The sequence below is a fragment of the Cherax quadricarinatus genome, chromosome 2 (assembly GCF_038502225.1).
Source record: "Cherax quadricarinatus isolate ZL_2023a chromosome 2, ASM3850222v1, whole genome shotgun sequence".
Classification (NCBI taxonomy): Eukaryota; Metazoa; Arthropoda; class Malacostraca; order Decapoda; family Parastacidae; genus Cherax; species Cherax quadricarinatus.
In genome coordinates this window covers 78,969,803-78,995,165 of record NC_091293.1, presented here as the reverse complement: position 1 = coordinate 78,995,165, position 25,363 = coordinate 78,969,803, and the positions used below count along the sequence as shown (strand labels likewise).

At 45.3% G+C, this 25,363-nt stretch overlaps 2 protein-coding genes across 4 annotated transcripts in view; one reads left to right on the top strand and one right to left on the bottom strand.

Moving 5' to 3' along the window:
* Positions 1-25,363, top strand: part of LOC128684289 (prestin) — a 101,387-nt gene that overhangs the window by 13,551 nt on the left and 62,473 nt on the right. The window lies entirely within an intron of this gene.
* On the bottom strand, positions 2,817-9,824 carry LOC138853385 (uncharacterized). The gene is made up of 2 exons (XM_070089737.1): positions 9,731-9,824; positions 2,817-4,090 (listed from the first exon to the last, which is right to left on the bottom strand). Exons 1-2 carry the CDS (start codon positions 9,822-9,824, stop codon positions 2,817-2,819), a joined length of 1,368 nt encoding a protein of 455 aa, XP_069945838.1.

Sequence of the window (25,363 nt, the reverse complement as noted above, 5' to 3'; positions counted from 1 at the left end):
CCACTTACATCATAGTCCTTAATTAATGAAGCACATTAACCGTATTCCGCTTAATTAGGATGAGTGCTCATGGATCTGTCTGCGTCCACATGGTTTTAAATTAAACCCAGGAAATGATTTTAGGAGATATTTTCACGCAAGTGTATTGCATTATCTAAGTTCATATTGTGTTCTACATAAGCACTAATGGCGAGCACCTAGTGCCTGTATTCCAGCTTTCTCTTAAGCTCATGCGTCCTCTATAGTGAACTTGGTAGGTCCCACACAGACACTTAACGGTATGTTGTTGGGCGAGGAACGTTCACTGAATAACTTCACCTGGAACGTTTGCCAAATTAACCCCAGCCTACTGGTGTCCGTGTACACCGTGTCTCTGGGTCTTCCCAATATTACAGTTCGGAGAGTATTCTCGTGCCCAAGGTATGTATAACTGATCTATAATATGCAATGTTGTGATACTGTCACCCACTAATGGTCTCAGTGATGAGAATGATTGTTCACTCTCAGAATGACAGAATGTGTCATTCCTGGTGCATGGTTTACTGGTGCATAGTTCACTGGTGCACGGTTCACGTGTGTACGGTTCACTTGTGCATGGTCCACTGGTGCATGGTACACTGGTGCTTGGTTCACTGGTGCATGGTTAACTGGTGCATGGTACACTGTGCACGGTACACTGATGCATGGTACATTGGTTCATAGTTCACTGGTGCATGGTTCACTGGTGCATGCTACACTGGTGCATGGTTCACTGGTGCACGGTTCACGGGAGTACGGTTCACTTGTGCATGGTCCACTGGCGCACGGTTCACTGGTGCATGGTCCACTGGTGCATGGTACACTGGTGCTTGGTTCACTGGTGCATGGTTAACTGGTGCATGGTACACTGGTGCACGGTACACTGATGCATGGTACATTGGTTCATAGTTCACTGGTGCATGGTTCACTTGTGCATGCTACACTGGTGCATGGCTCACTGGTGCAGGGTACAGTGGTGTAGAGTACACTGGCACATAGTACACTGATTCCTGGTACAGTGGTGGGTGGTACACTGGTGCACTGTACACTGGTGCATGGTACACTGGTTCGTGGTTTACTGGTGCATGGTCCACCGGTGCATGGTACACTGGTGCACGGTTCACTGGTGAATGGTTCACTGGTGCTTGGTCTACTGATGCATGGGTCACTGGTGCAAGGTTCACTGGTGCATGGTTCACTGGTGCATGGTACACTGGTGCACGGTAAACTGGTGCATGGTACATTGGTGCATGGTTCACTGGTGCATGCTACACTGGTGCATGGCTCACTGGTGCAGGGTACAGTGGTGTAGAGTACACTGGCACATAGTACACTGATTCCTGGTACAGTGGTGGGTGGTACACTGGTGCACTGTACGCTGGTGCATGGTACACTGGTTCATGGTTTACTGGTGCATGGTCCACCGGTGCATGGTACACTGGTGCACGGTTCACTGGTGCATGGTTCACTGGTGCTTGGTCTACTGATGCATGGTTCACTGGTGCAAGGTTCACTGGTTCATGGTTCACTGGTGCATGGTACACTGGTGCACGGTAAACTGGTGCATGGTACATTGGTGCATGGTTCACTGGTGCATGGCACACTGATGCATGGTTCACTGGTGCATGGTTCACTGGTGCAAGGTTCACTGCTGCATGCTACACTGGTGCACGGACCACTGGTGCACGGTTCACTGCTGTATATTTCACTGGTGCATGGTTCACTGGTGCATGGTTCATTGGTGCAGGGTACAGTGGTGTAGAGTACACTTGTGCATAGTACACTGATTCCTGGTACAGTGGTGGATGGTACACTGGTGCACTGAACACTGATGCATGACACACTGGTTCGTGGTTCACTGGTGCGTAGTCCACCGGTGCATGGTACACTGGTGCACGGTTCACTGGTGCATGGTTCACTGGTTCTTGGTCTACTGATGCATGGTTCTCTGGTGCATGGTTCACTGGTGCATGGTTCACTGGTGCATGGTACACTGGTGCATGGTACAATGGTGCATGGTTTACTGGTGCATGGTACACTGATGCATGGTTCACTGGTGCATGGTTCACTGGTGCAAGGTTCACTGCTGCATGCTACGCTGGTGCACGGTTTACTGGTGCAAGATTCACTGGTGCATGGTTCACTGGTGCATGGTTCACTGGTGCTAAGTACACTGGTGCATGGTTTACTGGTGCATGGTATACTGGTGCACGGTACACTGGTGCATGGTACACTGGTTAATGGTTCACTGGTGCATGGTTCACTGGCGCATGGTACACTGGTGCACAGTTCACTGGTTCATGGTTCACTGGTGCTTGGTCTACTGATGCATGGTTCACTGGTGCATGGTTCACATTGTGTAGGGTAGAGTTGTGTAGAGTACACTGGTGCCTAGTACACTGATGCATGGTACAATGGTGTGTGGTACACTGGTGCACGGTTCATTGGTGCTAAGTACACTGGTGCATGGTTTACTGGTGCATGGTATACTGGTGCACGGTACACTGGTGCATGGTACACTGGTTCATGGTTCACTGGTGCATGGTTCACTGGCGCATGGTACACTGGTGCACAGTTCACTGGTTCATGGTTCACTGGTGCTTGGTCTACTGATGCACGGTTCACTGGTGCATGGTATATTGGTGCATGGTTCACTGGTGCATGGTTCACTGGTGCATGGTACACTGGTGCACGGTATATTGGTGCATGGTACACTGGTTCATAGTTCACTGGTGCATGGTTCACTGGTGCATGGTACACTGGTTCACTGGTGCATGGTTCACTGCTGCTTGGTCTACTCATGCATGGTTCACTCCTGCATGGTTCACTGGTGCATGGTACACTTGTGCATGGTTCACTGGTGAATGGTTCGCTGGTGCATAGCACACTCGTGCACTGTACACTGTTGCATTGTACACTGGTGCATGGTTCACTTGCGCATAGTACGGTGCTGCATGCACTACTGGTGCATTGTCCACTGGTGCATGGTCCACTGGTGCATGGCTCACTGGTGCATGGTACACTGGCACATGGTACACTGGTGAATGGTACACTGGTGCATGGTTCACTGGTTCATGGTTTACTGATGCAAGGTACACTGGTGCAGGATACACTATTGCATGGTAGACTGGTGCAGGGTACACTGGTGCAGGGTACACTGGTGCAGGGTACACTAGTGCTGGGTACACTGGTGCTGGGTACACTGGTGCAGGGTACACTGGTGCAGGGTACACTGGTGCAGGGTACACTGGTGTTGGGTACATTGGTGCAGGGTACACTGGTGCAGGGTACACTGGTGCAGGGTAAACTTGTGCAGGGTACACTGGTGCAGGGTACACTGGTGCAGGGTACACTGGTGCTGGGTACATTGGTGCAGGGTACACTGGTGCGGGGTACACTGGTGCAGGGTAAACTGGTGCAGGGTACATTGGTGCAGGGTACACTGTTGCAGGGTACACTGGTGCAGGGTACACTGGTGCTGGGTACACTGGTGCTGGGTACACTGGTGCAGGGTACACTGGTGCTGGGTACACTGATGCAGGGTACACTGGTGCTGGGTACACTGGTGCAGGGTACACTGGTGCTGGGTACACTGGTGCTGGGTACACTGGTGCAGGGTACACTGGTGCTGGGTACTCTTGTGCAGGGTAGACTGGTGCAGGGTACACTGGTGCTGGGTACACTGGTGCAGGGTGCACTGGTGCTGGGTACACTGGTGCAGTGTGCACTGGTGCAGGGTACACTGGTGCAGGGTACACTGGTGCAGGGTACACTGGTGCTGCGTACACTGGTGCAGGGTACACTGGTGCAGGGTACACTGGTGCAGGGTACACTGGTGCTGCGTACACTGGTGCAGGGTGCACTGGTGCTGGGTACACTGGTGCAGTGTGCACTGGTGCAGGGTACACTGGTGCAGGGTACACTGGTGCAGGGTACCCTGGTGCTGGGTACACTGGTGCAGGGTACACTGGTGCAGGGTACACTGGTGCTGGGTACACTGGTGCAGGGTACACTGGTGCTGGGTACACTGGTGCAGGGTACACTGGTGCAGGGTACACTGGTGCAGGGTACTCTGGTACAGGGTGCACTGCACCTTTTTAAATCACTTGTTCTCTCTAGGCTGGAATACTGCTGTACATGAACATCCTATTCAAGGCAGGTGAAACTACAGATTTAGCGAATGTACAAGGAACCTTTCCTGTATATATAAGTTCCATCAAACACTTTAACTACTGGAAACGCCTAGAAGTACTTGACTTGTACTCACTGGAGCGCAGGCGAGAGAGATGTATCATAATCTACACCTGGAAGATCCTGGAGGGACTGGTCCCTAATCTGCACACAGAAATCACTCCCTACGAAAGCAAAAGTCTTTACAAGCGACGCAACATATCCCCAGTGATAAGTATGGGCGCCATTGGTGCACTAACAGAAAACAGTAAGTGTCCGGGGCCCAAGACTGTTCAACAGCCTCCCACCAGTCATAAGAGGAATTACCAAAAGGCCCCTGGTTGTCTTCAAGAGGGAGCTGGACAGATACCTAAAGTCAGTGCCCTATCAGCCGGGCTGTGGTTCTTACGTTGGACTATCTGCGGCCAGCAGTAACAGCCTCGTTGGTCAGGCCCTGATCCACCAGGAGGCCTGGTCATGGACCGGGCCGCGTGGGCGTTGATCCCCGGAATGCCCTCCAGGTAGCAGGTAGATAGACCCAGGACCAGTCACTGGTGTCAGACCTCTCAGGACCAGACACTGGCGTCAGACCTCTCAGGACCAGTCACTAGTGTCAGGCCACCCAGGGCCAGTCGCTGCTGTCAGACCATCCAGGACCAATCAATGATGTCAGACCACCCAGGACCAGTCACTAGTGTCAGACCACCCAGGACCAGTCACTGGTGTCAGACGTCTCACGACCAGTCAGTGGTGTCAGACCCCCAGGGCCAGTCACTGGTGTCAGATCACCCAGGACCAGTCACTGGTGTCAGACTTCTCACGACCAATCAGTGGTGTCAGACCCCAAGGGCCAGTCACTGGTGTCAGACCACCCAGGACCAGTCACTGGTGTCAGAATTCTCACGACCAGTCAGTGGTGTCAGACCCCCAGGGCCAGTCACTGGTGTCAGACCACCCAGGACCAGTCACTGGTGTCAGACTACCCAGGACCAGTCACTGGTGTCAGACTACCCAGGACCAGTCACTGGTGTCAGACCACCCAGGACCAGTCACTGGTGTCAGACCCCCAGGACCAGTCAATGGTGTCAGACCACCCAGGACCAGTCACTGGTGTCTGACCACCCAGGACCAGTCACTGGTGTCAGACCACCCAGGACCAGTCACTGGTGTCTGACCACCCATGACCAGTCATTGGTGTCAGACCACTCAGAACCATTTACTGGTGCCAGGCCACTCAGAACCAGTCACTGGTGTCAGACCACCCATCACCAGTCACTAGTGTCAGACCACTCAGAACTAGTCACTGGTGTCAGAGCACTCAGGTCCCGTGGCCTGGTGGCTAAAGCTCTTGCTTCACACGGTGAGGGTCTCGGTTCGATTCATGGCGAGGGTAGAAACATTGGGCGTGTTTCCTTACGCTGGTTGTCTATGTTCACCTATCAGTAATAATGGTACCTGGGTGTTAGTCGATTGGTGCGTGTCGCATCCTGGGATAAATCTGACCTAATTTGCGGGAATTGCTCTGCGCAACAAGTGGCTTTCTATATAGTAGTATGTCATTGATGTCAGCTAGACTTGTATACCTTGTACATGTACTTGTAGTAATTAAGATATTATTATTATTATTATTATTATTATTATTATTATTATTATTATTATTATTATTATTATTATAATCAATGTTGCCAGACCACTCAGGACCGGTCATTGGTATCTGACCACACAAGACCAGTCATCGGTGCTAGACCACCCTAGACCGGTCATTGGTGTTTAACTACCCAGGAACGTCCGGTGATCCCAGACCAACCAAGGATTACCAGTGGTCCCAGACCACGCAGGGATGGTCAATAAAATACCACAGATCACTATTATCACATTCTCCTGTCACTAGTAAGATAACATGCACCTATCACAGATAAGATCACATTTAAAATTGATTGGTCACTTGTGGTTTTCATATCTCAAGTCTGATAAAACATAGCTTGTCAGCATTAAATTGACGATGTTAAGGTTAGTCTTGAGCTCGCGGAGATTTTCTTATGAAGATTGATTTAAATAATGAAACATTTTAGTTATTTTGGTGGAAAAGGGCGGGGGTAGGTGAAGGTTTTGACTGGTAAGGGCTTGATCACCTAGCAGTCTTGTTCGAGTGAATTTGATCGAATTGAGCGGAGATAAAGAGTTTTTTTTTTTAAATTGAGGTGCTGTTGGGGTGTAATCCAGGTAATATTTCCGAGTTGGGTGGAATTTCAGCTTATCAAAGCCCTTCCCTCTATCGCTTCTGGAATAAAATAGCTAGTGCCTTTTTTTCTGTGTTTCACAAAATATCAAAATCGTAACGCAAACGCTACATACATTCCTTCAAACATTGATGGCAGACTAAGAACGTAGAGGAGAAATCTTCCTTGATTACCCGATTCTGCAACCAGTCTTTACTGGTTAATTATTGTATTAAGTAATTTTATTAACACCTTTAACAGGAAGGGGACAGTTTATGGTCTCTTAACTGCAAAGATTCCAAATTGAAATTGCTTCTAATCAACTCATTCTCATCCTCAAGTAAGCAATCAGAAAACTCACTTCTTCCCAGGGAAAGTAATGAGACGAAATGTGTAGCCGTGTAGCTCGAGACTTGTGATACGGTGGTCCCCCAGTCACTCCTAGGTTAGAATAATGACTCACTGGACTCTTACCAATTTATAGAAAGGAAACTTTGATTAGATACAATTAAATTCACAGGAATAAAAAGGTGTTAGAATGGGCCAGTCTTTAACACATCAAAAACGCATCTAAATCCTTCTTGTGTGTTTGAGTGTGTGCTTGTATAATAATGGGCAACTGGTTCGATTCCTTACAAGGGTTGAAACATTGGACGTTTTTCCTTACACTTACTGTTCCTGTTCACCCATCAGTGAAATGGGTACCTGGGTGTTAGTGGACTGGTGTGGGTCGCATCTTATTATTATTATTAAAGATTAGCCGGTATTTTCCCGGCCCGGGCCTTTTCCAAGTGGTGGCCCGGCCTTGGCTCCCTCTTTAGGGAGTGTCTGAGACCTAAGTCTCCCATGGGAGGAGGCACAAGTACCTCCTCATCTTTGGGACCAACTGTCCCCAGGCCTAGTCACAAGCTAGGCCTCTCTGGTCTGCCATCCCCGCCCAAAGGGGGCAAATGGGAATGACAGTCTTATGAGCTAAAAGCTCGGGCTCAGGCACCTACCCTACCCTAGAAGGGTTAGGCATGGTGTCGATGTGGGTCGCATCCTGGGACAAAACTGACCTAATTTGCCCGAAATGTTCTGCATAACAAGCGGATTTCTATATAGTAGTATGTCATTTATATCAGCTAGGCTTGTATACCTTGTACTTGTAGAAATAACAGTATTTTTATTATTATTATTATTATTATTATTATTATTATTATTATGATGATGATGATGATGATGATGATGATGAGTAATGGAGGTGTTTCTGCCACATTAAAGAAAACGGAGAGTTATGTTCATAAACTGTGTTATTAGCGTTGTAATGTGTTAATTCTCCAGTATTTACTAATACCAGAGGTCTCTGAGAGAGGACTTGGCGTCACTGTTATACAATATATGGCTTTTTAAAGCACTTAAAGCATTGAAATTTAACTAACTAGTTATTTATCAGCTCTAGAACCAACCTAGAGTGCATGTGTGAGCATAAATGTGTGTAAGGACCTGCCTCGTATGGGCCAGTAGGCCTCCTGCAGTGTTCCTACATTCTTATGTTCTTATGTTCTTATGAAACGTTTCGTCACACAGTGGCTTCATCAGTCCATACAAATGTGTGCATGCACACATGCATGCACACATGCATGCACACATGCATGCACGTAAGTGTGCATGCGTGCAGACATTGCAGTTTCAGACCATCCTGAGACAGAAGAAATACTTTATGATATTCCTTGACTCACGAAATCGTAATGACACGATTGCAAACAAACCATACCACGGGCGGGATTGAACCCGCGGTCAGAGAGTCTCGAAACTCCAGACCGTGGCTAGCTGATCCAGTGGCTAACGCGACGGTCTGGAGTTTTGAGACTCTCTGACCGCGGGCTCAATCTCGCCCGTGGTATGGTTTGATATTCCTTCAACTTGTAGATGTGTCCCCGAGTTCCCGCCTTATCGCCTCTCCAATAGCCTGTCCTTGTCTACCCAATCAATTCCCGTTGATTATTTTTCATGTTGTTATTATGACTCCTCTAGTTTTCTATCCCCCAATGACGTTAGATTAAATTTCAATAGTCTCTCCTTATTGGTCACGACCCTTAACTAAGGAACAAGCCTTGGTGCTTACTTTTGCATTTCCTTTAGAATTTTAACATGCTTCGTCAGATGTGGTTTCCACACTGGTACTGCGTAATCCAAGATGAGCCTGACATATGTTGTTCGGTTGACGTGAGCCTTTGTCGATATGCTAAGTACTATGCTTACCCCTAAGTTATTCTGTGAGTGAGGTCTGCAACCTGTCTCCCGAGACTATACACTGTATCCGACCTTCTGTCCCCTTTCCCGGTCTTCATGGCCTTGCATTTGCTGTGGCTGAATTCTAGCAAATACTTATCTGATCAGTCTTGTAGTTTGTCCAGATACATTTGTGGCCTTTCCCTGTCCTCGTTTCCTTTTTATTCTTCTCATCAGTTTTCATCAGTAAACATGGATACCTCTGACTAAATTCCATCTGGAATATTATTTACATAAAAGTACTGGCCCTAATATAGATCCTTGTAGCACTACGCATGTAACACTTTCCCATTACGACGTCTTTTCCTAGACATTCATTCTCTGCCTCCTTCCTCTGAGGTACTCTGATCCACTGTAGTACATTCCCTGCTATTCCTGCCTACAACACAAGATTTGCCCCAGTCTCATGTGTGGTATTAAGTCAAATGCCTCCTTGCAGTCTAAGAAAATGTAATCAACCCATTTCTTCTCTCCTGTTTTACCTCCATTATTTTGTCATAGAATTCCAATAGGCTAGTAGGAAAAAATTTACCATCTTTGAGCCCGTGCCCGTTACTCTTTATGAAACCACTTCTCTCCAAGTGCTCTACTACTCTCCTTCTAACTATCTTCTCCATAACTTTGCAAGCTATGCATGTTAATAAAACTAGCCCGTAGTTCAACGCATTCTGTCTCTCCCTTTTTTTTCTGAATATAGGTACTATACTCTCTGTCTTCCAGATCTCTGGCGACTGTCCCCATGTTGACTGACGTGTTGTAGATCTTAACTAGAGGTACTGGCAATACTTCTACTCTCTCGTAGAATTCATGGTGACACCTTGTCAGATCCCACTGTCTTTGACGTATCCCGTTCCACCAAAAGTTTTTTTTTCCTCTTCCTTTGTTGTGTGTAAGGTGGACGTCCAGTACCTGTTGCTGTACTCTTTCCCGAAGGTTTTCTGGCATTGTCCTCGTTTCTACTGAGAAAACCTCGTTGAATCTTTGTTCAGTACCTCGCAGACTTTATCATTTTCCTTAAGCTCTCCTCCTTCCTTCTTGAGTCGATTTACCTGGTCTTGCATTGTCTTCTTCTGATATGGCTGTGAAGTAGTTTTGGTTTAGACTTGGCTTTGGCTGCTGTGCCTTTCTGGAATCGTCTCTCATCCTCTCTCCTTACCCTTTCATATTCATTTCTGGAGATGGGAAGTATAGTGCCTGCACTCTGAAGGAGGGGTGTTAATGTTGCAGTTTAAAAACTGTAGTGTAAAGCACCCTTCTGGCAAGACAGTGATGGAGTGAATGATGGTGAAAGTTTTTCTTTTTCGGGCCACCCTGCCTTGGTGGGAATCGGCCGGTGTGATAATAAAATAAAAAATTCTAGCTAATTTGCTCACTGTTCTGTTTTCATCTGTATGTCTCTTTCTTTAGTTTTCCGCTTCTTATGCTTCTCGTTTTCGACTCGTCCTCTCTGGTTAAACCAAGAACTCTGTCTTAGCTGTTTCCTGACATTTTGCAGCTACGTACTTCATTATCTTACTTCAATATCTTATTATCTTATCTTTTCTTCACAGTGCTACACACAAACTACTACTAAATTTATAACTACAACTATTCTAACACCTACTTCTACAACTATTACGAATGTTGCTACACCTACCACAACTACTGTTGCAACTACCACAGCTACTATTATAACTACCACAACTACTACAACTACCACAGCTACTATTATAACTACCACAACTACTACAACTACCACAGCTACTTCTACAACTACCACATCTGCTACAACTACCACAGCTACTACAGCTACTAATTTACGACAACTACTATAACCACAACTACTACCATTACCCCCAACTACTTCAGCAACTACCACAACTACTACGAATGCCACAACTACTATTTCTACAACAACCGCAACTTCTATAACTACTATTTATACAAGAATTACCACATAACTGTCACAACAACAATCACCTCACAACTACCACAATACCAACAACCACCACTACAATCACTACAACAAGAATTACCACATAACTGCCACCACAATAATCACCACATAACCGCCACAACATTCATCACACAATCACAACAACAATAACCACGCAACTGTCATCACAACAATCACCAGTAAACAACAGCCACAACAATTACCACACACCAGCCACCACAGCAACAATCACCATACAACTACAGCCATAACAATCACCACACAACAACCACCACAATTTTCACCACACAACCATAACCACAACAATCACCACAGCAACAATCACCACGTAACTACCACCACAACAATAAGCACATAACCACTACAACAATCACAACACAACAACTACAACAATAATCTCCACACAACAACCACCACAATAATCACCACACAACCACCAATCACCCACCACAGCAAGTCACCACACAACTACCAGCCCAATAATCACCACACATTAAACACCACAACAAATCACCACAATGCAATCACCACAACAACCACCACGCAACTACCACCATACAATTACCACAACACAGCTACCACAACAACAACCACCACACAACCACCACTAAGCAACAGCACCAATCACCACACAGCCACCGTCACCATAACAACAATCACCACACAACCACCACCACTGCCACAACAACAATCACCACACAACCACCACCACCACAACAACAACCACACAACCACCACCACAACAGTGACTGTTACCATCGTTGTCAGTGTTGAAATCCGTCCAGGAATTTTCCCCCTGGTAAAACAGGAAAAAATTGAGACTACAAATTATGGTCTTTATATGAAGAGTGCATTAAGGCTGTGATTGCGTGTACTTGCCAGAACGGTGGTATAGTTTATGGGTGTCTGACTGGATACAAAAAAAATATCGTTTTGCTTTTAATTCTTGGTTATTCTTTATTTCTATATTAATTTATTCATGTTTTTTTGATAAAAACATATATTCTTCTTCTTTCAACGCACCGGCTGTATCCCACCGAGGCAGGGTGGCCCAAAAAGAAAAAAGTTTCTGGTTTTAACTAGTAATATATACAGGAGAAGGGGTTACTAGCCCCTTGCTCCCGGCATTTTAGTATGATTCTGCTTCCTGACAACCCAACACTCAACGAATATGACTCACTCCTGAGGTCAATTTTTAAGAAGGCACTGAATCTGTCACTGGAAGATCAACAATGGGATCAGGCAACCCTCCCCATGCGATTGGGAGGTATAGGGGTGTGCAAAGCAACGCAGGTAGCTTTACCCGCATTTCTGTCTTCGCGTTTGGCTTCCAGTGGATTAGTCATGGATACACAAATAACCCGCACATAGAAGAGAGGAGCTTACGACGACGTTTCGGTCCGACTTGGACCATTTACAAAGTCCCACTAACGAGAAGTAGAGCAGGACGGCTATATATAGGCGGGAAGTGGTAGTGGAAGTAGAACTAGTAGTAGTAGTAGTAGTAGTAGTGGTAGAAGTAGTAGTAGTAGTAGTAGTAGTAGTGGTAGAAGTAGTAGTAGTAGTGGTAGAAGTAGTAGTAGTAGTGGTAGAAGTAGTAGTAGTAGTAGTAATAGTAGTAGTAGTGGTAGAAGTAGTAGTAGTAGTAGTAGTAGTAGTGGTAGTAGTAGTGGTAGAAGTAGTAGCGGAGGTGGAAGAAAGTAGTAGTGGGGAAGTAAGGAGGCGCAAGTCAAATACTAAGAGAAGGGAGCACTGTAAAGGAGGTAGGTGCCCACAAGGGAGTTAGGTGCCCACAAGGGAGCTAGTTGCCCACAAGGGAGCTAGGTGCCCACAAGGGAGCTACGTGCCCACAAGGGAGCTAGGTGCCCACAAGGGAGCTAAGTGCCCACAAGGGAGCTAGGTGCCCACAAGGGAGCTAGGTGCCCACAAGGGAACTAGGTGCCCACAAGGGAGCTAAGTGCCCACAAGGGAGCTAGGTGCCCACAAGGGAGATAGGTGCCCACAAGAGAGCTAGGTGCCCACAAGGGAGCTAGGTGCCCACAAGGGAGCTAGGTGCCCACAAGGGAGTTAGGTGCCCACAAGGAAGCTAGGTGCCCACAAGGGAGCTAGGTGCCCACAAGGGAGCTAGGTGCCCACAAGGGAGCTAGGTGCCCACAAGGGAGCTAGGTGCCCACAAGGGAGCTAGGTGCCCACAAGGGAGCTAGGTGCCCATAAGGGAGCTAGGTTCCCACAAGGGAGTTAGGTGCCCACAAGGGAGCTAGGTGCCCACAAGGAAGCTAGGTGCTCACAAGGGAGCTAGTTGCCCACAAGGGAGCTAGGTGCCCACAAGGAAGCTAGGTGCCCACAAGGAAGCTAGGTGCTCACAAGGGAGCTAGTTGCCCACAAGGGAGCTAGGTGCCCACAAGGGAGCTAGGTGCCCACAAGGGAGCTAGGTGCCCACTGAGGGAGAGCGAGAACACAGAGGTGGGGGGTGGGGTAAATAATAAAATAAATGATGAAGGAACAGAAACAAGGCAGAGGAAAGAAAGACAACCCAGAAGAGAAAAAGGAAAGAGGAAAGGGGAAGAGGGAGAAGAAGAAATAGGAGGAATCAGGTTAAGTCACGGGTGTTCTGAAGTTTGGAGCATTTTACAATGTCGTACTACTTCCACTACCACTTCCGGCCTATATATACCCGTCCTGCTCTACTTCTCGTTAGTGTGACTTTGTAAATGGTCCAAGTCGGACCGAAACGTCGTGGTAAGCTCCTCTCTTTTATGTGCGGGTTATTTGTGTATCGTTCCAGTCACGGTATTGTGACTTTTTTGTTATTTATGATTAGTCATGGAGAGTGTCCCCGAACACTTGAGAGGCGCGGTAGGAGTTCAAGACCTCAGGTTCATTGAAGCAGCCAAGTGGTGGGACACCCTTGCAGACTCCTCCAGTAGACCAGCTCCTCCCAAGGAGCACAAACAGTCCGGAAAAAAAGTTGCCAACACAATGCTCTCCAGCGCTTCAGGAAAGGACAAAGCTCGTCTCCTAGCGGTGAAGGCTTCACATTCAGAAGATTTCCTTCTAGCTGTTCCCAGTTCCTCCCTGGGCACTCGACTCGACCCACAGGTAATTCGGATTGGTGTTGTTATTCGCCTAGCCGCCCCCATACTCACCGAACATAGGTGTATTTGCGAAAGGGCGACGGCTGATCAATTCAGACTTCATAGTCTCGTGTGTCGCACATCAGAAGGGAAGTATGCTAGACATTAAGAGGTCAATGACATCATAAAGAGAAGCCTTAACAAAGCCCATTGCCCAGCTCAACGGGAACCCCAAGTACAGAGGTCTGACGGAAGCTCTTTGCATGCCACACCCCCACCCAGAGAGGGCTCAGGATTAGGCTCCCACCTCCCAGTGGTAACCGTGCCGCCATGGCACAAAATAATGGAACCGCAGGTATAGGTTCCTACACCAACACCTTCTCTCCTCGATGGAAGGAGCGGAATTGTGCATTTCTGTCATACCTCTGTTTTATCTCATTTTGAGCTGCCGTTAGGTTAGCCTTGGCTAACTGACGTGCCACCTGCAACCTTGAAGACGGGTTGTAGAGTGTTGAGCTAACGTTTTCTCCCATCCATCCTTCTATGAGCAACCGAAAAAGACCTCGTACATTGTGCCCACAGATCAGCTCAAACGGACTATACCCTGTAGACTCCTGCACAGTTTCTCGTACTGAGAACAGCAACAAAGGTAGTGATTCATCTCAGTCTGCAGGAAAATGCATGCAAAAAGTTCTCATCATGGTTTTTAACGTCTGATGGAATCTTTCCAAGGCGCCTTGGGACTGAGGATGATAGGCAGTGGATAAGTTGTGGATTATCTCTAATCTAGTTAATGCTTCCCTAAATGCTTTGGCAGTGAAATTAGTACCTTGATCACTTTGATAGATTCAGGAATGCCAAAACAAGAATTAAATCTGGTTAAAGCTTTGAGAATAACTTTAGTATTAATACTGCGCATGGGAATTGCTTCAGGGTATCTAGTTACTCTATCCATAATGATAAATAAATACTGATTTCCCGACTTTGACCTAGGAAGTGGACCTACACAATCTATAATTAAATCTGCAAAAGGTTCTCCATTAGCAGGTATAGGTTGGAGAGGTGCAGGTTTAATGGAATGTCCAGGTTTCCCTACTTGCTGACATTCTCGGCAACACTGGATATAATTCTTCACATCCTGCTTTAATTTTGGCCAATAAAATTCTTTTGTGGTTCTATATAAAGTTTTAGTAATTCCTAAGTGACCTCCTAATGAAGTATTATGAGCTATATTCAATATTTGAGGTCTAAACTTTGTTGGAACTACTAACCTGTCTGACAATTGCCGGCCCTCTATCTCCTTACCAGTCTCAGTGCAGATCAAATAGTCGTTTTTAACTTCATACTTGACCGGATGATCCAAAGAGGATTTACCCATGGCTGCCTGAAAAGCGAAATTTAAAGAAGGGTCCTTTCGTTGCTCCTCCCGGAAGGACAGTCCCTCGGGCATGGAAACAGAGATATCTGGCAATCCTGCAACCTTGGAATAGGAAGGCTTGATCGGGGTTTGTTTACTTGATCTACGAGGCCCTGGCCAGTTTTCCCCGTAAAACAAAGTGGCTATTCCGAGATCAGAGTCGTCTAAGGATAGGTCAACATTCTCGCCAGACAACCCTTGGGATGTTGCCCGAGTTATGGCCAACACCGGAGAAGAATTAATCATTATGGGTTCAGGACATACACTAGCAGTGGTAATGTTATTACCCAGTAATAACATGGCATCTTTCATGGGGAATCCTTTTGAGACACCCACAGTCAAGTACCCAGTGTAATATTTGCACTGTACATAAATTTTATGCAAAGGGACAGAATATTTAGCTCCTCCAAATGCTTCCAGGAAAACAGAGGAGTTTAAGGAGGTGTTCTTTGAAAGGGGTAATATTCCCTCTCTTATAAGTGAGCAATATGCTCCAGTATCTCTAAAGGTTTTGACTTCAGTTGTTTTGGAGTTTTCCTGAAGGGAAATAAGACTCTTACAGTAATAAGGGGCCATCCCTTTCTCTACTTCTTTCAGGGACATGTTACTAGGGATATTAGAGATTTTCCCAATTGGTTGGGGTTTGTGGGGGCAGTTGGGATGGATGTGACCTACTTTATTGCACAGGAAGCAGACGACAGGTTTGCCCTTAACTCCCTGCTGACATTGCAACTGGTATCGCTCTGGCTGGTGTCTCTCTGGATACTGTTGTCGAGTTGCACCATGTTGAGTAGTTTGTCTCTCACCAGGTAGACCATAAGTTGAGAAGCGTGGCTCACCAGGTGACTTTGTTGGCTGACGTAGACGTTCTCCCTCCGACTGGGACTTCATCCTCCAAGGTTGACGATCTCTGCTCTTGCCAGGCTGTTGAAAAGAGAGATGGGACCGCTCGGAGGAGGTTAGTTTCAAAGGTATCAGCCAACCTGGCTGCCTCCAATGCAGTGGTTAAGTCACGATCCTGCAGAAAGACTCGAACCTCTGGTCCCACAGACTCCAGCAGGTTGTCAATCAGAATAAGCTGCATAAGATCATCGAAGGTAGCAACACCACTTGCTTTATACCAGCTGGTAAAAGCTTTGGTCTGCTGTCGCACAAAATCAACCAGGGATTGACCAAGCTGTCGTCTGCCTAACTTGAAAATTTATCCTATACTTAGCTGGGATACAAGTATATGCTCTCAAAACTGTGATCTTCGCCACTTTACAATCGGAAAATTCAGTGTCATTTAACACTGACGTAAATTTCTGTGCCTTACCAAACAACGTTGTGTGAACTAACGACGCCCAATGCTGTTCCGGCCACCTCAAGGCTCGAGCCTGATTTTCGAAAGCTTCGAGAAATTGTTCTGGTTCGGCCTCATTGAAGTGGGGAACAAGCTGTACTGCTTTCTGTAAACTAAAGTCATTTACAAGATGCGAAAACTGCCTTCTTTCTTTTTTCCTATCAAACTCTTCCTTGGCAAATGCCCTCTGTTCCCTAGTCTGCTCAAGATTTATTTTTGCCAGCTCAAGTGCCAACGCCGCTGATTCACCTTGAGACAACCCTGCTACACTAGACTGACGATTTTGCTCCATTGATGTATCATCTTCCTCCTGCGAGAACATCGGAGTTTTATTCCTGGCTCCCGTAGAGGGAGGAGTCTGATGTGCCATCTCCTCTTCCCGAAGTTTGTCAGTGATCAGTGAACGCAGTTGCGCAGCTGTGAGGGTGCGTTCGTAATCAATGCCAATGGAACGGGCAATTTGCCAACAACGATGTAGGAACAATTTAGGCAAATTAAATAAGGTATATGCCGACACCAGACGTCTGACTCGTCTAGGTGGCATACCCCAATGTACAAGTTATTTGCTATGCACAGTACGGTTGCAGAATATGCATACGCTTACAAGGTAGATAAGCAATAGCAAAGCTGACTGCAAAATCTTCACACCGAACAAACTAGTATCGAGCTATTGAACGATCATACAATAGCAAGGCTGGCCATAGCAAAGCAATTGACACGCAAAGTTTGTAAAGCGTTGGCAAAGCTAATGCAATGCCAGACAGCAAGCTACACAATGTTCCCGCTTCCAGCTTCACCCTAGGCTCAACCCGTTCTCTAAGTCCAGCTCCAGCTCTCGGACAGGCTACCAATATTACAACCCAGGAGTCCCAAAGGCCTGTTATCCTGGGTGTAAAGGGAGCAAAATAAACACAGCAGAAAACTTTTGACTTATATTATCCTTCACCAATTTAGAACAGAAGTGTGTACGCTATTTACACTATGTACAACAATAGGTATTAGTGCACTCCACAGAAAGCAAGGCAGAATAGAAGCCACTAGAGAGCAGACCGTGCTTCAACCAGCTCTAGAATGGCAATGACAAGGGCAGACAGGAGAGTGGTACCCACATAACCTCTGCGATTGCCAAAACCATCTTCTTATTGGCTGGAACCTGGTCACTAGTTGAACGACGGGGCCCCATCATCAACTCTCAGCAACCTGGTTCGCTGGTTGGGGGAGATAGCCTGTAAATGAGGGTGTGTACATGCGCCGAATAAAGGTTACGTACTCTTTGCATGCCACAATAAACATTGTCCAAATAAATTTTCTTATTATTTGATGCTGCGTCTTTAGGTAACAACTACTGGTATAAAAATATTATTTGTTGTTATATACATCAGTACCAGTAATGAAAACAACAGGTGCAGCAGCAACAATAACAGAAGCAGGTTATCAGTCTCCACTATTCACTGCTTCAAGACGTGTGTGTCTTGAAGTTACAGTTTTCTCATCAACATGTGTATGTTTCGATGTCAGTGTTAATGTGTTAGCTATTGTTGTTCTTCTGTCTTCACCGCCCAACTTTAAGCAATAATTTGATCCATAGATTACGAAATTTGGCCGCAACAATTTTTCCTGTACTCAACGTCAGTCCTTCTGAGTACACACTGTGGAGTCACGCAGACAGTTGGATATCTTTATTGTTTAAGCGTGTCGCCTACATAGTAGACTTCTTCAGTCAACTACAGAGGCAACAGCTGTAGTAGTGAAATGAGGATGTAATAGGTCCATCAACCTTGATAAAATAGTATTTGAGGTGGTCAGTCTCTCAAGCTGGAGAAGAGTTCATTTTCATGGTCTGGAATAATATGAAGCTAAAACATGAGAATGGGTCTTACATACTGTCGAAGGTGAGATGCAAGATCTTGAACATGTTGCAGGGGACAGAGTTCACTAGTAGAAGCAAGAAGGCAAGAATTGTTGAGCACTTCAGCAAGCCTACTGGCCCATGCTAGGCACATCCCTCTGGAATCCAACCCTTCTCACTTACAGCTAGTGGTTATGTGACGGAGTGTGGAAGATATTCTCTGTACCAAGATGCCTTGCGTTGCTGTGTTTGACAGTGATGTCAGACACATGTCTAGTAGTTAGGGAGGCGACACGTTTCAGCAATAAAGACACCCAGATGTTGCACATGTGTCTTGCTCGTCAACTTGTCAGTATTTTATACCATTTGCAACAATACAGGTTAGCATTATTAAACATAAACTAAATTTTCCCATTATTTTCGTAGCGTCCATTGGTCTCAGTACCGGGACAATGGTCTCAGTACCTGGACATTGGTCTCAGTACTTGGACATTGGTCTCAGTGCTTGGACATTGGTCTCAGTACTTAGGCATTGTTCTCAGTGCTTGGACATTGGTCTCAGTACTTGGACATTGGTCTCAGTGCTTGGACATTGGTCTCAGTACTTAGGCATTGGTCTCAGTGCTTGGACATTGGTCTCAGTACCGGGACATTGGTCTCAGTACTTGGACATTGGTCTCAGTACTTAGGCATTGGTCTCAGTGCTTGGACATTGGTCTCAGTACCTAGACATTGGTCTCAGTACCAGGACATTGGTCTCAGTACTTGGACATTGGTCTCAGTACTTAGGCATTGGTCTCAGTGCTTGGACATTGGTCTCAGTACTTGGACATTGGTCTCAGCACTTGGACATTGGTCTCAGTGCTTGGACTTTGGTCTCAGTACTTGGATATTGGTCTCAGTACTTGGACATTGGTCTCAGTACCTGGACATTGGTCTCAGAACCTGGACATTGGTCTCAGTACTTCGACATTTGTCTCAGTACTTGGACATTGGTCTCAGTACTTGGACATTGGTCTTAGTACCTGGACATTGGTCTCAGTACCTGGACATTGGTCTCAGTACTTTGACATTGGTCTCAGTGCTTGGACATTGGTCTCAGTACCTGGACATTGGTCTCAGTACCTGGACATTGGTCTCAGTACTTGGACATTGGTCTCAGTACTTTGACGTTGGTCTCAGTACTTTGACATTGGTCTCAGTACCTGGACAATGGTCTCAATACCTGGACATTGGTCTCAGTACCTGAACATTGGTCTCAGTACTTGGACATTGGTCTCAGTACCTGGACATTGGTCTCAGTACTTGGACATTGGTCTCAGTACTTGGACATTGGTCTCAGTACCTGGACATTGGGCTCAGTACCTGAACATTGGTGTCAGTACCTGGACATTGGTCTCGGTACTTGGATATTGGTCTCAGTACCTAGACATTGGTCTCAGTACCTGGACATTTTAAGATACATGACTGACCTAAGTGTTTCGTGGTATAATCAGTACAGTAACGTGGCTTCGAAAAGATAAAGTCAAGGGTGGCAGAAGTGGCTGACAACCAGTCCTACAAGACTAGATCATCCAAACTCAGTTGCATCATTCAGTCCACCATCACCCAACATCACAGAGACAATTTTCTCTCACTTGTGTCTGTGGCAATGCTTACATCATTCCCTAACTATTAACCTGCCCACAATTACACAGCAACCTGCCATTCCCACTAATGTATTACTCTCAACAAACGTACATTCTATTTCTCTCCAGGATCTCCTTTTGCGTGTGGTGCTTCCTGCCTGACAAAAAAATCTTTCTTATGCACACGACTTTCTCCCTGGTACCCTTGCAAGAAGCGGCATCTCTGCCCCTTCTATCTATACACTAAGTTGGTTCAACATTAGCTGTATGCTTACGCAATGAACGTGACGAACCTGACCCATGGTCGGGCTCTGGAAGTTAAAAAAAAAAAATTTCCTATGTCTTCAATGATATATCAGAGATATTTGAAGTCTCCTGGAAACACGTTGCTTAGTCTGGTTTAAATGGTAAACTCTTTGTTGGTGTTAATTAAACTGTTGTTAACCTAGACACTAACTTGAAGGATAATTAATTTCTAAAATAAGGAGTTTATTAAATTATTAATGAACAGTCTCTGATACACACTATTTATCTGATATACACTGAGAAATATACACTGCTCAGGTTATATACACTGAGAGATACACACTGCTCAGTGTATATGCAGTGAAAGACAAACATTATTTCGTATATATACTGTGAGAAATACATACCACTCTGTGTAAATACTCTGATATATACTCAATATACGGTGCATATAACCTCCCCCCCCCTAAAAAAAAAAAAAAAAAAATTCTCTTCCGAGAGAACTTTCTCTACCACACATTACTATGACATATTTCTTATGGAAAATTCACTATCAGACAATAATACCCAACTTGACTCTCCTGTAGCCTGGTAGTCATACTATCAAATAGTTTGTTAGTTGCACTGTCATGTGATATGATAGTTACACAATACATGAGCCGTATCAATGTTATTAGGGCCCAGAGAGAAAGTGGTGAAAGTTTCTGAGATGTTAGTGTAATTTATGGGTTATTAATTGACTCTTGCAGAGTCACTGCTCAGCAGTGAAAATTGATTGCATCACTGTTACGGTGTAGTGTATTAAAAATTTTATATAAAAAATAATAATCCATAGTTACGGGATTGTACTGAAACCAGACGCGTATTATTCCTGGTCAGGAATAATACACGTACCAACACCCGTGCTGGGGACTACCTAGATGGGAATTTCCCAAATTCCTTCTATCTTGTACCAACTGAGCCCACGGAAGTCACCGAGATTATAGAGTCACTTAAAAATAGCTCAGGCAATCTGTCTCACGTCCCACCATTATTGTACAAGCGAGCGGCCCATGTCCTCTCGCATGCTATCTCATTACTTTTTAACAAGTCACTAGAAACTAGCACCTTCCCGATACTACTCAAGGTGGTGACCCTACAGATGTAAACAACTATAGGCCAATATCAAACTTACCATTGCTATCCAAAATCTTCGAGAAACTCGTGCACAGGAGACTATATTCATTTATAACTGCACAAAACATACTCAACTCCTGCCAATTTGGATTCAGGAAAAATAAAAGCACTAATGATGCAATTATAAAAATTCTAGATCTGCTTTACACACCACTGGAAAAGAACGAATATCCTCTAGGAATTTTTATTGACCTAAGAAAAGCTTGGTAGCAGAGCAGGTGTTGCACAACTTAACATTAAGATCGACAACACTCTAATTGCCAGACATAATGAGGGCAGATTCCTAGGCCTATGCATCGACAACAACCTAAATTTCAGTACCCATATCCAACACATAACAAAAAAAGTATCCAAAACGGTTGGAATCCTCTCCGAGATACGATACTACGTGCCGGAAACTGCCCTTCTCACACTATACCATTCACTCATTTATCCATACCTCACATATGCTATTTGTGCTTGGGGATCAGCTGCAGCAACACACCTAAAGCGAATAATAACCCAACAAAAAGCCGCAGTAAGAATAATCACTAAATCCCATCCCTGGCAACACACCCCCTGCTATTCATAAATGTAAACTTACTCCCCGTTCAGAGCATCCACACTTACTACTGTGCAATCTACATCTACAGGACCTTAAATTCCAATAATAACCTTTACCTAAAACGCTTTCTTGATAGTTGTGACAGAACCCACAGGCATAATACCAGACACAAACATCACTACGACATTCCCCGTGTCCGCCTAAACCTTTACAAAAATTCTATGTATGTCAAAGGGTCTAAAATATGGAACAGCCTACCTGAAAGCTCTAGAACTGCAGACACATTCATCACCTTCAAAACTACCGTTAGACAACATCTTATTTCCCTGATACTCCCCGACAACTAACTACAAGAAAACCACCTGTTCGCACTTACACTCACTCACCCACTTGACTATAGTCACAGAAATACGAATCTTAATCATAAAATAATGAATCCTAACTAGTCATAAGTTTGCCTGTGATTCTACAAGATAGAACCTGTGTATTGTGCCAAAACAAAAGCATTTACATTGATAAACCCACAAACTATAATGTAGTCACTTAGCCTTAATACCAGCTTACTCCATAATCTGCATTAATTTAGAGTTAAGAATTAATCTAAGTCTGCCCGAAATGCCTAGCCATGCCAGGTGCCCTAGTGGCCTTCTCTGTAATTAGTATTTTATAACATGTAAGCCACACAATATCCAAAATTTGCAAACCCCGCATTGTAATCTTTATAGAGAATAAACTTAATTCATTGACTGATTGATTAGCTTTAATTATTAACGTTATTGGTGCACAGTAAACAGCCAGTGCCCCCTTATTTCTTGCATAATTGACCAGGCTGTTGGTGCCGACCACACGCTTTCCAACGTATGCACCACAGCCCGGCTGTTCAGGAACTGACTAGAGGAATATATCAAGTTTCCTCTTGTAGACAGCCAGAGGTTGTTGGTAGTGTCCTTTATGAATGAAGGAAGAACGATGAAAATCCAAGATATTCTTACACTTATTCAATGTTATAAAACTGTATTTAAGAGTTTTCTTTTTTTAATGGTGGTATTAGGGACCGTCTGCCATGTTTCTTATTTTGAAATGGAATGATTTACAAGTGCAGGTTTATAACCAGTGCAGGTTTATAACCAGTGCAGGTTTATAACCAGTGCAGGTTTATAACCAGTGCAGGTTTATAACCAGTGCAGGTTTATAACCAGTGCAGGTTTATAACCAGTGCAGGTTTATAACCAGTGCAGGTTTATAACCAGCGCAGGTTTATAACCAATGTAGGTTTACAACCAGTGCAGGTTTACAACCAGTGCAGGTTTATAACCAGTGTAGGTTTATAACCAGTGCAGGTTTATAGCTAGTGCAGGTTTATAACCAGTGTAGGTTTATAACCAGTGCAGGTTTATAACCAGTGCAGGTTCATAACCAGTGCAGGTTTATAACCAGTGCAGGTTTATAACCAGTGCAGGTTTACAACCAGTGCAGGTTTACAACCAGTGCAGGTTTATAACCAGTGTAGGTTTATAACCAGTGTAGGTTTATAACCAGTGCAGGTTTATAACCAGTGTAGGTTTATAACCAGTGCAGGTTTATAACCAGTGTAGGTTTACAACCAGTGCAGGTTTACAACCAGTGCAGGTTTATAACCAGTGCAGGTTTACAACCAGTGCAGGTTTACAACCAGTGCAGGTTTACAACCAGTGCAGGTTTATAACCAGTGTAGGTTTATAACCAGTGTAGGTTTATAACCAGTGCAGGTTTATAACCAGTGCAGGTTTATAACCAGTGCAGGTTTATAACCAGTGTAGGTTTACAACCAGTGCAGGTTTACAACCAGTGCAGGTTTACAACCAGTGTAGGTTTACAACCAGTGTAGGTTTATAACCAGTGTAGGTTTATAACCAGTGCAGGTTTATAACCAGTGCAGGTTTATAACCAGTGCAGGTTTATAACCAGTGCAGGTTTATAACCAGTGTAGGTTTACAACCAGTGCAGGTTTACAACCAGTGCAGGTTTATAACCAGTGCAGGTTTATAACCAGTGCAGGTTTACAACCAGTGCAGGTTTACAACCAGTGCAGGTTTACAACCAGTACAGGTTTACAACCAGTGCAGGTTTATAACCAGTGCAGGTTTATAACCAGTGCAGGTTTACAACCAGTGCAGGTTTACAACCAGTACAGGTTTACAACCAGTGCAGGTTTATAACCAGTGCAGGTTTATAACCAGTGCAGGTTTACAACCAGTGCAGGTTTACAACCAGTGCAGGTTTACAACCAGTGCAGGTTTACAACCAGTGCAGGTTTATAACCAGTGCAGGTTTACAACCAGTGCAGGTTTACAACCAGTGCAGGTTTACAACCAGTGCAGGTTTACAACCAGTGCAGGTTTACAACCAGTGCAGGTTTATAACCAGTGCAGGTTTACAACCAGTGCAGGTTTACAACCAGTGCAGGTTTACAACCAGTGCAGGTTTACAACCAGTGCAGGTTTACAACCAGTGCAGGTTTACAACCAGTGCAGGTTTACAACCAGTGCAGGTTTACAACCAGTGCAGGTTTACAACCAGTGCAGGTTTACAACCAGTGCAGGTTTACAACCAGTGCAGGTTTACAACCAGTCCTGGAAGGATTTTCCAGGTGTATATTATGTTGTTAGGTAAAAGGACACAAGTGCAACTAATGTAGCATTTTACTGTGGCAACGTTTCGCTCTCCAGGAGCACTGAATTACCGGCATGCAGCCGGTAATTCTACCATGTTAATTATGTTGTATCTCTCTCGCCAACGCTCCAAGGAGTACAATTAGGGGGATTTGAAGCATTTCCAGTAGTTCAGACGTCCGACTCAATCAGCTCTAGAAGTGAAAGTTCTCGGTACCTTTTCCGGCTCAGTAATCTCTCCTGCCCTGAAGGAAGACACAAAGACATAGCAGTATTTCTGCCTCAAGGAAACATGTTTACCTGGAGTTTACCTGAAGAGAGTTCCGGGGGTCAACGCCCCCGCTGCCCGGTCTGTGACCAGGCCTCCTGGTGGATTAGAGCCTGATCAACCAGGCTGTGGGTTGAAGAGTGACTTCAAGTTCTTGGTGCACAAAACTAAGCTGGTAAATTCTTGGTGCGCAACACCAAGAATTCACTGGCTGTGTTGAGCTTCGTCAAGTTTTGGTAAAACCTCCACAAAGAGTTAAGACGTTGTTCCAATACCTGCTTTTGTGACACATGCAACACGTGACACATGCAACACGTGACCCATGAAGCACGTGACACGTGCGCCACGTAGCACATGCAAAGTAGGACTCATGGTACACGTGATACATGCAATGTGGTACACATGCAACGTGTGGCACGTGCAATGTAACACATGAAACTTGTGTGACACATGTAACATGACACTTACAACGTGAATGACACAACATGCAACGTGAGTGACACTTGCAACATGACAGACACACTCAAGGGGACGTCACTCGTGCTTCAAGC